Genomic DNA, 12893 nt, shown 5'->3' with positions numbered 1-12893 from the left:
GAAACAGCGACACTGTCAGTCACATGACTTCAAACTTTACTTCAAAAAGACAGAGGCACTCAGTACGACAGCTTTGCCACATTCACTTGTTCAAATTCCAGCTGAAATACACAGGCGACAAAAAGTTCACAGATAATTCACAAAGTCTTCAGATAAGATCCAAGGCTTCAGGCAAAAATCGGGCAAGCCAGTCCACAAAGCTAGATCCCAGTTAAGTCTTTTCACAGAACTGACACAGGCAAGTAATTCCACTAATCCTAGGAATTGATCCTAACAAGCAGAGCAAGCATCAAGACTGTGCATTTGGTAGATGCAGCCACCAGCCTTAAGCACCTCTCAATCATTCTCAGGCGTGTCTTGTAATCCGATTGAGATTCCTCCTCGTGATGAGGGGTGAGGATCTCCACCCAGACAGATGACATCATTGCTCTTGCTGGGCACCCCCCTCCCCACCAGCTATGGCAGACTCCAGGCAGCCCAGGATGGTCCAAAAATGAGGTATGAGACACATCAAACTCACATTTCTCAACTTGACGCACAGCTGGTTGCCCAGGAGACGCCGTAAAACTTGCGGACACGGAGGACGTGCTGCTGAACAATCTTGGAGAAAACTAGGATGTCATCAAGGTACACAAAGGCTAACCGGTTCACCATGTCACGAAGAACATCGTTTATAGAGGCCTGAAAAACTGCTGGCCAGTTGGATAACCCAAAGGGCATGATCAGGTAATTCATAGTGGCCACTTGGGGTGCTAAAAGCAGTTTCTCATTCATCCCCTTCCTTTAGCGAACTAAGTGGTAGGCATTATGGAGGCAGGGACTGGTGAAGACAGTGGCCTCTCTGAGGAAGTCAAAGGTGGTTGATGGGAGCGGGAGGGGATACTTATTCTTAACAGTGACCCTGTTTAACCCCCTGCAATCGATACAGGGCCTCAGCCCTCCATCCTCCTTAAAACACACTAAAAATAAACCCTGCAGAGGCTGGTAGAGGGGCGAATGAGACCATTCTATAACACCTCGCCAATATACTCCTCCATTGCCCAAGTCTCAGGGACGGAGAGTGCGTAAACCAACCTCTGAGGGGCATTGCTCTGGGCAGCAAGTTAATGGCAAAATTGTAGAGCCTGTGCGGAGGCAGGGATGAGGCCTTAGCCTTGGAAAAACCTTCTGCCAAGTCGAGATATGGTTTGGTTCAGACCCCCAAAGACCTGACCTCTGTGTGTCCAATCCAGTCGCTGAATATTCATCCTCATCCTTCTCCTCTTCATCACTTTCACCATCTTGCCCATGTCCCTCCTCCTCTTCTGCACTGATTTCATCGGTGTCATCTTCCCCTTCTCTGGTCTTCCCAACAGTAAGACCTGGAGTGTCTCCTAATGAGAGCCGCCTTCCCTCAGACCGGGCAAACTGAGGACCATGAGCACGAAGCCACATTGAACCTAAAGCTAGGTGCTTTCTCACAGGGTCTACTGAAAAGAATGAAACCAGTTCAGAGTGATTTCCTATCGACGTTTTAACAGGTCTGGTCATGTGCTTGACCTTTTCTGACTCCAGAGGGCGCCCATCTAAGGCTTGGACCGAGAGTGGGTGAGGGCTGATCTTGATGGACAGGTTGAGCTGTCTGGACCAGATGAGGTCCATTAGGCTCCCCTCTGCAGCTGAATCCACCAGTGCTCGGGGCCAGACCTCATTCTTCTACGCCTCACCCCAGGTCAACTGTAGACGTGCGAGCAATCTAGACATTCTCACTAGTCCACTGGCCAGAGTCCCTTGCTCTTCTGGTGAGCGCTGGCTTTTCCCTGAAGTTCTCTGGACACTGGGTGTGGAAGCAGCCAGTGCTACCATAGTAAAGGCACTTCCCCTGATGTCCTACAATCCCAGTCCTCTCGGGGAAGGCAAGACCGGCCCAGTTGCATCGGTTGCTCTTTAGGTTGAACGGCCCGAGCTGGGGGTGACCTCATAGGGGACAAGGCGGTACGTTCTCGAGCCCACTCTCTCTGCCTTTCACTTTTATGTTGGTCCAGTCGAATGGGTGTAGAAATCAACCCCCTCCCCTAGTCAAGACTGGCCAGCTCACCCTTCACTCTTTCAGACTGTCCATTATAAAAAGCTGCGAGGAGAGCCTCTCTTTCCAACCGCTCTCGGTTCCCAGAGTACAAAATTCAATGGCACAAGTTGCTACTGTGTGGGACCCTGTTTCAGATTTGTCACCTCTCTGCTTCTCGTACATTAACAGAATGATCAAACACCTGGCACAGGGAGGTGGTGAAGGTCTCCCGACTACCACATACAGCGGACTGCTGCTCCCAAAGAGCGGCTGCCCACTCAGGTGCTCGGCCAGAAAGAAGCGAGATCCTGCACTGTAGGTGTCCTGGAGCCTCTGAGTGTGAAGCAGGTCGACTGCAGCTCACGACAAGAGAACACCGAGCCACAAAGCCACGGCACGTCTCTGGTGGGCCACCAAAGTTAGTTGAGTGAGAAGGGGGGTTCTCTGGAGTCAGCGACCAATGAAGCTGGTTGCCGTGGTGTGTCACTCGTGGGACCTGTCGGGGCCGGAAGAGTTGCAGTCGCTGGAGCTGGGGGCGTTGGGAGATGGTCGGGCTCACAGCCCCTGGACCGCCTCTGCCACCTGTGGGTGGGTAGCTGTGCTCTTGTTGTGCACCCAGGAAAGTCCCTGGTTGCTGAGCACCACTCGAAAGCTCTCATTGTCTGCTGCACTCATGTTGTGGCTCAGTCTTGCTATAACGGTGCAAGTGGGTCTGAGCATAAATGCAGACAGAGACAGAGACAGAGGGTCAAATAACTTCAAACTTTACTTCAGCAGTCAGAGGTTCTCAGTACATCAGCTTTGTCACATTCACTTGTTTAACTTCCAAATAAAATACACAGGCAACTAAAAAGTTCACAGATAATTCACAAAAGCTTCAGAAAAGATCCAAGGCTTCCAAACCTAATCAGGCAAGCCAGTCCACAAAACAAAGGGAGTGTTTCCTTATGCTCGATCCCAGCTAAGTCTTTTCACAGAACTGACACAGGTAAGTAATTCCACTAACCCGAAGAGCTGATTCTAACAAGCATCAAGACTGAGAAACTGATAGCCACAGCCACCAGTCTTAAACCTCTCAATCAGTCTCAGGTGTGTCTCGTAATACAACTGAGGTTCCTCCCAGTGATTAGGGGTGAGAATCACCTCCCAGACAGATGACATGGCTAGGGAGGCCGCCTGAGTTGGCTCGACTGGAAGCTGGCTGTGTTTTGTTTGATGCGTGAATGTGGTTTGGAATCTGTTGAGGGAAAGAGAGTGGGGAAGGAACGGAAATTGCTGGGAGGGGGTTGTGTGGGTCCGGTAATGGCGGACAAGATACGAGGCGGGGTTGAGGGAAAGAAAGTGGAGAAGGAGAGGGATAGAGACTTGGGTCCAGAGGTAGGCAGCTGGGGAGAGGTGGATTATTGTGAAGGGAGAAATAAAGGGAATGAGGAGGTAGTGAGGGGTTGGATGAATAAAAACCAAGACAAAGGGAATAAAAGAATAAGAAATGATAGTGGAGAAAGCTCTGAAAGTGAGGAAGATGAACAAGCTCAGAGAGGAGGTGTTGTCATAATTAGGTTTAATGAGAAGGCTCAGGGACATATGAAGAAAATTAACCCGTTTGTGCTCACAACAACTCTGACAAATAAGGTAGGGGAAATAGTATTTGCAAAAGTCCTTAATGATGGCAACTTATTGGTAAGATGTGCGAATGAGGAACAACTTGAGAAAGCACTCAAGCTAAAAGAGATAGGAAAATGCAAGGTGGAATACACCGGGAGGGTGGGAGCACAAAATAGTGGTTGTAAAGGAGTGATCACGGGGGTACCAATGAGTATAAATATGGAGGAGATAAAGAGGAATATCAAAGGAGGGAAAGTAATGAATGTTCAAAGACTGAAAACAACAAAGGAGGGAGTGAAAAAGGAAAGTGAATCAGTATTGATTGAATTTGAAGAAGAAAGAGTGCCAAGGAAGGTGTTCCTGGGTTTCATGAGTTACCCAGTAAGGGTGTATGTGCCAAAGCCACTGGGGTGCTATAATTGTCAAAGGTTTGGACATGTGGCTAAAAACTGTAAAAGGCAGAGGAGATGTGCTAGATGTGGGGGTGATCATGAATATGGAAGGTGCGGAACAGGAGTTCAACCAAAATTCTGCGATTGTGGAGGAGCTCATAATGTTGCATATAGTGGGTGTGAGGTTGTCAGACGGGAGACTAAAATTCAAGAAATAAGAGTGAAAAGAAAGATCACTTATGCAGAAGCTATAAGAATGTCAAGAGAACAGAATAATGCTCCTAATGAACAGGGAGCAATAGGGATACGAGAGATGCAATAAAGAACAAATGACAGGATTTATGTAGACAAAAAGGCTCTAGTAACATTCATTGCAGGAGTGATTAATAGTACGGCTGAGGTAAAGTCAAAAAGTGACAAAATTCAGCTGGTGGTAAAAGCAGCAGTAAACCATTTAGGGTTAGTAGGACTGACATGGGAGGAAGTGAGGGAGAACCTCAGTAATCAGTCAAGCCAGGAAGTGTCATGTGTTGGTTAATACTAATTATGGTGATTCTTTTACAATGGAATGCAAGGAGCTTACTGGCCAATAGCCAGGAATTCAAGCACATTAAAGAAATGGTTGTAAAACCAGATGTAGTGTGTATTCAGGAAACTTGGTTAAAACCAACTTTAGACTTTGTGGTATATGGGTATACAATGATAAGGAAAGATAGAAATCTAGGGGGAGGAGGGGGTTGTGCTATGTTAATCAAGCAGGGTATACCATACAGGGTACTGGAAAAAGGAGATGATCAGGAATACATAGTGGTGGAAGTGTGGGAGAGAGGGGAGGGAGTGGTTATAATTAACTACTACAATCCATGTAAAAGGTTGGATTTAGACAGCCTATTAAAGATACAAGGACAAAACAGACATAAAGTAGTGTGGTGTGCAGATTTCAATGCTCATAGCACAATATGGGGGGATCAGATTATAGATCCAAATGGAAAGGTAATTGAAGATTTGATGGAAGAAAGGGATTTGGTGTGTATGAATGATGGTAGCGGCACAAGGATAGATATAACAACAGGAACTGAGTCAGTGTTAGATATTACATTAGTGTCTAACACCTTGGCTGGCATTAGTAACTGGGGAGTTTGGACTGCTTCAACAGTAGGCAGTGATCACTACCCAGTTTTGTGTTCAGTGGGTGAAAGAGTTGAAGTAAGACCAGGTGGCGGAACCCCAAAGTGGGTGTTTGAAAAAGCTGATTGGGGTAAGTTCCAGAAGTTGAGTGAAGAAGGGTTGACAAAGATTGATATTTCTGGAAATGTAGATGAATTAAACAGTCAGGTGACTTCAGCAATTATCATGGCAGCAGAAGGATCTATACCTAGGAGTAAAAATAGGATGAATAGAAAACTGGTACCATGGTGGACAGAGGAATGTTGTCAGGCTGTAAAAAACAGAAATAGAGCATTCAGGCTAGTTAAAAGAACCCACAATATGCAGCATTTGGTTCAATATACGAAAGCACAGGCAGTGGTGAGAAGAACTATACGTCAAGCTAAAAGGGCAAGTTGGAGGAATTTTTGCGACAAGGTAGGAAGAACAACACCTGTGGGAGAGATATGGGGAATGATTAAGAGGATGGGAGGAGATAGAAGGGAATGGGAATATCCAGTAATGATATCTGAGGAGGAAACTGCAGTCTCCAGTAGGGATAAGGCTGAGGTCATGGCCAAGTCATTTGTACTGATACACAGTTCAGAAAATTTGTCTGAAGAAGGGAGAAGAAGGGAAAGAATAATGAGCCAACACCCAGGTGTGTTAAGCAGGAGGGAAGGAACAGATGATATAATTGATGATCCATTTACACTAGCAGAAATGGTGAGAGCAATAAAGAGATTGAGACCAACCTCCCCAGGGAAAGATCTGATATGCTCTGTGATGCTAAAAAATCTAGAAGGAGCGCTCTTGAAGTTGCTGCATTTTTATAACAGAGTGTGGGAGGAGGGAAGATTACCAAGTGCATGGAAAGAAGCAGTAGTAATTCCAATAAGGAAGCCTGGCAAGGATCTGTCAAAACCCACTAGCTACAGACCAATTGCATTAATATCAAGTATATGTAAGATAATGGAAAGGATGATAACAGAAAGGTTATCATATGAGCTTGAGAAAAGGGGAATGCTGGCAAGTTATCAGAGTGGTTTTAGAAAGGGAAGGAATTCCATGGACTCTGATTATGTTAGAGACTGAAATAAGGAAGGCCCAGGCAAATAGAGAGTCAGTAGTGGCAGTGTTCTTTGACATTGAAAGCCTATGATATGATGTGGAAGGAAGGATTATTAATTAAACTGCACAAGATGGGGGTTGGTGGGAGAGTCTTTAATTGGATTAAAGATTTTTTGTTTGGTAGAAAAATTCAAGTTCGGATTGGATCAGAATTATCAAAACAGTACATAGTGGAAAATGGCACACCTCAAGGTAGTGTGATTAGCCCATTACTTTTCATCATTATGATCAATGACGTCTTCACAAAGGTACCAGTGGATATAGGTAGGTCACTGTTTGCGGATGATGGGGCCTTATGGAAAAGAGGCAGGAACATGGACCATATAATCAGGAAACTACAAGAAGCAATTGATGAAGTGGTGGAGTGGGGTTATGATTGGGGATGTAGATTTTCAGTAGACAAAACTCAAACTGTATTTTTTACCAGGAAAAGGGTTGAGGTAGGGAAGAAGTTAAGGATGTATGGGGTTGAATTAGAAAGGGTTGCATAATTTAAATTTCTGGGAGTTATATTTGATTCACGATTAACATGGGCAGACCATATCAGGAAAGTTGAGGAGAAATGTAAAAAAGTAATAAATGTGATGAGATGTTTGACTGGTAGGGAATGGGGAGCAAGTTGTTCAGCTCTGAAGAGAATGTATGTGGCTTTAGTAAGATCTGTATTGGATTATGGAAATATAGTATATGGATCAGCAGCTAGGTCTCTTATAAGGAAACTGGATGTGATTCAGGCTCAGGCCTTGAGAGTGTGCAGTGGGGCTTTTAAAACGTCACCAGTGTCAGCCCTACAGGTAGAAATGGGAATAATGCCTTTGGAACTAAGAAGGATGCAACTGATGGCAAACTACTGGGCTAACTTGCAGGGGCACAATGATTCTCACCCTACTAAAGGAGTGTTGCAGGAGTGCTGAGAAAATGGGAGGTTTCAGAGGGATACCCTTAGTCGGGTAGGAAATGATATTGCGAAAGAATGTGGAGTATTTGATCTGAGGATAAGTCCTTCAGTAGTTTATCCGGTTGTAGCTCCATGGAAGCTTGTATGGCCTGACATAGACTGGCACTTGTTAGAGGTAAAAAGGAAAGGAAGATATGAAACAGATTTGGTAAATGCATTTAACTGTCATGTGATGGAAAAGTATAGTGATTATACTCACATTTATACGGATGGTGCGAAGGAACCTGAAACAGGAGTGACAGGGTTTGGGGTGGTAATACCAGCAAAAGAAATTGGAATCAGCAGAAGAACATCTAATAAGTTAGGGGTGTTTACAGTGGAGATGCTGGCAGTGTTGGTTGTGTTGCAATGGGTGCGGAAAGCCAGACAAGCCAAAGCATTGATATTTTCAGATTCATCCTCAGTTCTAGCAAGTTTAAGGTCTTTTCACACAAACAGTCGGCAAGATGTACTTTATGAAGTCCTTCAGTTAGTTATAAGAATTGCAAATCAGGGAGGTCAGGTAAAATTTCTATGGGTTCCAGCACATGTAGGGGTGAAGGGGAATGAGAGGGTGGATGAGTTGGCAAAGAGGGCGTTAAAGAAAGAAAATGTGGAAATGCACATTAGTATCAGTAAAGCAGAGGTTAAGTGTGTAATCTGGGAAAAAGTCAACCAAATGTGGCAAGAAGGATGGGACAGGGAGGGGAAAGGGAGGCATTTATATCAAATACAAGAGAGTGTTGCAGTTACTAGAGTAGGTAATGGAAACAGAAGAGAGGAAACTGTGTGGACTAGGTTAAGGCTGGGGCACTGTGCATTAAACAAAACATTGAAAATAATAGGGAAACACCAGACAGGATTGTGTGAGGAATGTCAGGAAGAGGAGTCAGTAGAACATGTAGTTTTGTGTTGCAGGAAGTATGGGATACAGAGAGAGATGATGAGAAATAAATTAAGGGAGTTGGGGATGCAGGAATTCACATTAAAAGGGTTGCTGGGCATGGGTGAGAGAGCACAAGTCCGGGTATTTTTAGCGTTTTTAAGGGGTACAGGGGTTTTTTTTTATAGAATATGACGAATAAACAGGAATAGGATACTAGGATGGTCAAAGATGGGAGGGTGAAGTGTAGGTTTGTGTGTGTGTGTGTGTGTGTGTGTGAGATTGGGTGAAGGGATTTAGAATGTATGTCTAGTGCACATTCTGGAGCAGAGGGTGGTGGTAATGCACCATTAAGCTGGATGCCAACCGCCGTAAAACAAGATACAGAGAGAGAGAGACAGATGACATCATTGCTCTTGGAGGTGTCAGTGTTGCCTAGTGGGTGCTTCTAGTGTTACAGTTGGTGCAGGAAGGAGGACTTCAGATTTTTAGATCATCGGGCTTTCCTCCATGGAATGTGGGACCTGTACAAGAAATGATTTGCACCTGACTTATATCCTGGAAGAAAGGTTTGCTGGTGCTGCACAGGGGGGTGGGGGTGTTTAACTAGAGTTGCAGGGGATTGGGAAACAGCGCACCAGAATAGATAGTGGCGTGGCTGTGGAGAAGGAAGTTGTTAAGTCTACACGCAAAGTCAGGAAAAGACTGACTATGGTCTGAGCTGTGGGGAGCTAGTGCAGAAACTGCAGGGGCCTTAACAGAGATATTTAAAATGTCCTCAGCCATGGTTTGGAGGGTACCTGATGTTATTCCATTGTTTAAGAAAGGTTCTAAGAGTAAGCCAGGTAATTATAGGCTGGCAAACCTTAAGGCTATGGTGGGAAAGTTATTGGAATTATTCTAAAAGATGGGATATATAAGTATTTGGATAGGGATGGATTAGGGATTGTCAAATGGCTCTCTGCTCGTGTCTAACTAATTTTATAGAGTTTTTCGAGAAAGTTATCCATATGACGTGTCAATAAGACAAAGGAGCAGAAGTCGGCCATTCGGCCCATCAGGAAAGTTGATGAAGACAAGGTGGTGGATGATGTCTACATGGACCTTAGCAAGGCATTTGGCAAGGTCCTGCTTGGGAGGTTGGTCAAGAAGGTTCAGTTACTTGGCATTCAAGGTGAGGTAGCAAATTGGATTAAATATTGGCTTATATTGTTAAGGCTTCAGACAAAGTCACAAATCAAAAGGTTGAACGTGGTGGGAGTAATGCTTTGAGTTGTGTATATTTCAATGCAATAAGTACTGTAGGAAAGGTAGATGAGCTCAGGGCAAGGATCAAGACATGGAAGAATAATATTGTAGCCATTAAGTGAGACGGTTGCAGGAGGAGCAGGACTTGCAGCACACTGTCTGAGACTGAGACGTGATAGATGGGAGGGATTAAAAGAAGAGGGCCAATGTTACTAGTCAGGCAAAATGTCAAAGTAGTGCTCAGTTAGGAAAGACTGAAGAACTTATCTAGTGAGGCTTTATGGGTGGAAATTAGGAATAAGAAAGATATGACCATGTTAATGGGGCTATATTATAGACCACCCAACAGTTCACGGGATTTAGAACAAATTGTAGAGCGATTGCAGACATGATTGTGATAGTAGATGATTTTAACTTTCCACATATTGACTGGGACTCCAATATTTTAAAAGGACTAGATGGGATAGAGTTTGTCAAATGTGTTCAAGAAAGTTACATTCTGAGAAGTCCCAATGAGAGCGTGTAATACTTGATCTGCTATTAGGGAATGAGACAGGGCAGGTGACTGAAGTTTGTGTAGGGGAACATTTGCATCTCGAAAACATAATGCCATTAGTTTCAAAGTTATGGAAAAAAAGATAGTTCTGGTCCTCAGACTGAGGTATTAAATTGTAGAAGAGCTAATTTTGATGGTGTCAGAAAATATCTAGCAAGTGTGGATTGGGCCAGGTTGGTTTCTGGCAAAGGTGTATTGGTAAGTGGAAGGTGTTCAAAAGTGAAATTTTGAGAGTACAAATCTTGTATGTGCCTGTCTGAATAAAAGGCAAGGAAAACAGGTTTAGGGAACCTTGGTTTTCAAGAAATATTAAGGTTCTGGTTTAAAAAAAAAATGAGGAGGTGCATAGCAGGTATAGGCAAGTAGAAATAAATGAGGTACTTGAGGAGTATAAGAAATGTAAGAGAGCATTTAAGAAAGAAATCAGGAGGGCTAAAAGAAGGTATGAGGTTGCCCTAGCAGACAAGAAGATGAATCCTAAGGGATTCGACAGATAAGTTAAGAGCAAATGGATTGCAAGGGATAACATTGGTCTTCTAGAAGATCAGAACATGTGGAGCTAAAAGAGATTGGGAAGATCTTAAATTGATTTTTTTGTATCTGAATTTACTCAGGAGATAGACACAGAGTCTATAGAAGTGAGGCAAAGTAGCATCATGGACCCTATAAAAATTACAGAGGAGGAGGTGTTTGCTGTCTTGAGGGAAATTAGCTGGACAAATCCCCAAGGACTGACAAGATGTTCCCTTGGATTCTGTGGGAGGTAAGTGAAGAAACTACAGGGGCCCTACAGAGATATTTAAATCATCCTTAGTGATAGGCAAGGTTCCAGAGGATTGGAGGGTAGCTAATGTTCTGCTGTTTAAGAAAGGCTCTAAGAATAAAATGGGAAATTACAGTCCAGTGAGTCTGACATCAGTATTGGGAAAATTATTGGAAGGTATTCTAAGGAATCGGATATATGAATATTTGGATAGACATGGACTGATTAGGGATAGTCAGCAAAGTTTTGTGCTTGGTGGGTCAAGTCAAGTATAGAGTTTTTTCAGGAAGCTACCAGAAAAGGTGATGAAGGCAAGGCAATGGATGTTGTCTACATAGACTTCAGCAAGGCATTTGACAAATTTACACATGGGAGGTCAGTCAAGAAGGTTCAGTTGCTCCGCATTCAAGATGCGGTAGTAAATTAGATTAGACAATGGCTTTGTGGGAGAAGCCAGGGAATGGTAGTAGATGGTTGCCTTTCCAACTGGAGGCCTGTGATTTGTGAAGTTCTGCAGGGACTGATGATGGGTCCATTGTTGTTTGTCAATGATCTGGAGGATAATGTGGTTAACTAGATCAGCAAATTTGTGAATGGCACCAAGATTGCGGGTGTTGTGTACAGTGACGAGGGCTATCAAAACTTGCAGTGGGATCTGAACCAGCCGGAAAAATAGGCTGAAAAATGTCAGATGGAATTTAATGCAGACAAATGGGAGGACCAACCCGGATAGGTCTTACACAGCAAATGCTAGAGTACTGAGGTGTGGTAGAACAAAGGGATCCGGGAATATGGGTCCACAATTTATTGAAAGTGGCATCACAGGTAGATGGGTTCATAAAGAAAGCTTTTGGCACATAGACCTTCATAAATCGAAATGCTGAGTACAGGTGTTGGGATGTTATGTTGAAGTTGTATAAGACATCGGTGAGGCCTAATTTAGAGTATTGTTTGGATCGGTACAGGGATGGAAGAAGTATGCAGAACTATCGTCCAGGTGCAGGTCGCTGGGACTAGGCAATTTAAATGTTCGGCATGGACTAGATGGGCCAAAAGGCCTGTTTCTGTGCTGTCATTTTCTATTACTTTAGGTTATCATATTCTTGATTATCAAAGGGGTGAAAAATTATCATAGATAAACAGTAGAGCAGAGTAGAAATTATAAACAAATCAATCATAATTTTATTCAATGAATTGGTAGACTTTCATATCTGAGTGGCCTGCTCCTGCTCCAATTCACTCCCGAGTTCTAAACACAGTATTCAATGCAGAAAATTAAATAGATTGAAAGTTTTTTGTTTACATTTCTGGTGTCACTTACAAGCTTTGAAATTTTTTTAAAAATGCAAACGCTGACAGATTTAGGAATGAGCTTCAAGTTTTCAAAGCCTTGTGTGCTGTTCAATTGCCACTGACATTCAAAGATGTACTTGTAAATTAAATCACATTTTTATGAACTATTAGTTAACTCCAGTTCTGAAGAGAACTGACCCCACTGCCCCCAGAACCTTGACTTCAGAAGAGGGTTCAGAATTTGCAGAAAGGAAGTAGTGAATGTCTTAGAAGCAATCATCAGAACAGTAGAATGGTTCCCAATGCATGATATAGATCAAGAACTTATGGACTAACTCAACTAAAAATGTGAAAATATATTTTGAAATAATTTTAGTATGTTAAAATTAATGAAATAACAATACTAGAAATGATGACTTTTATGACTGAAATTTCAGATGGTCGATAGGTTAATTTTTAAAAGTCCTGTGTAAATATGTATTTGTGGTATATTCCAGCAGTTAAGCAAATTGTGATCAAGTGGAACATTCACCAAACCAACTTGCAAGAATTGCATATATTCTTCTCTGAACAGATTAATATGAATCTGTGGAACATAATGTGCTTTTGATATGAAGCCAAAAAATATCGTTAACATAAGGAGACAAAACCCACTGCATACCTTGCTTGTAAAGCAGTTCCATGTTGACATCTTTATAGGCAACTAAGTTGTTGATCAATAATACCACACTCTGGATGGCAGTACCTAGAAGATTATCTTGTTGTTCCTGTGAATGAGAAAAACAAGTTGATAGAAAAAGTTATAAATGCAATCCAAGAAGTATATAGGTTCATAGTCCGACAATACAGTAGATGAATGCTTGAAATCCACAGTCTGTGTACATATGTGGTA

General features: G+C 43.1%; 1 protein-coding gene across 6 annotated transcripts in view; it reads right to left on the bottom strand.

Moving 5' to 3' along the window:
- Nucleotides 1–12893, bottom strand: part of ulk4 (unc-51 like kinase 4) — a 755583-nt gene that overhangs the window by 162837 nt on the left and 579853 nt on the right. For all 6 annotated transcript variants that reach the window (XM_063070087.1, XM_063070088.1, XM_063070093.1 and 3 more), the window contains exon 32: nucleotides 12663–12768. In XM_063070087.1, the coding sequence (XP_062926157.1) occupies nucleotides 12663–12768 (106 nt within the window). The remainder of the gene's footprint in view (nucleotides 1–12662; nucleotides 12769–12893) is intronic.

The sequence above is a fragment of the Mobula hypostoma genome, chromosome 17 (genome assembly GCF_963921235.1).
Source record: "Mobula hypostoma chromosome 17, sMobHyp1.1, whole genome shotgun sequence".
Lineage (NCBI taxonomy): Eukaryota > Metazoa > Chordata > Chondrichthyes > Myliobatiformes > Myliobatidae > Mobula > Mobula hypostoma.
This window is presented reverse-complemented; position numbering and strand designations above follow the sequence as displayed.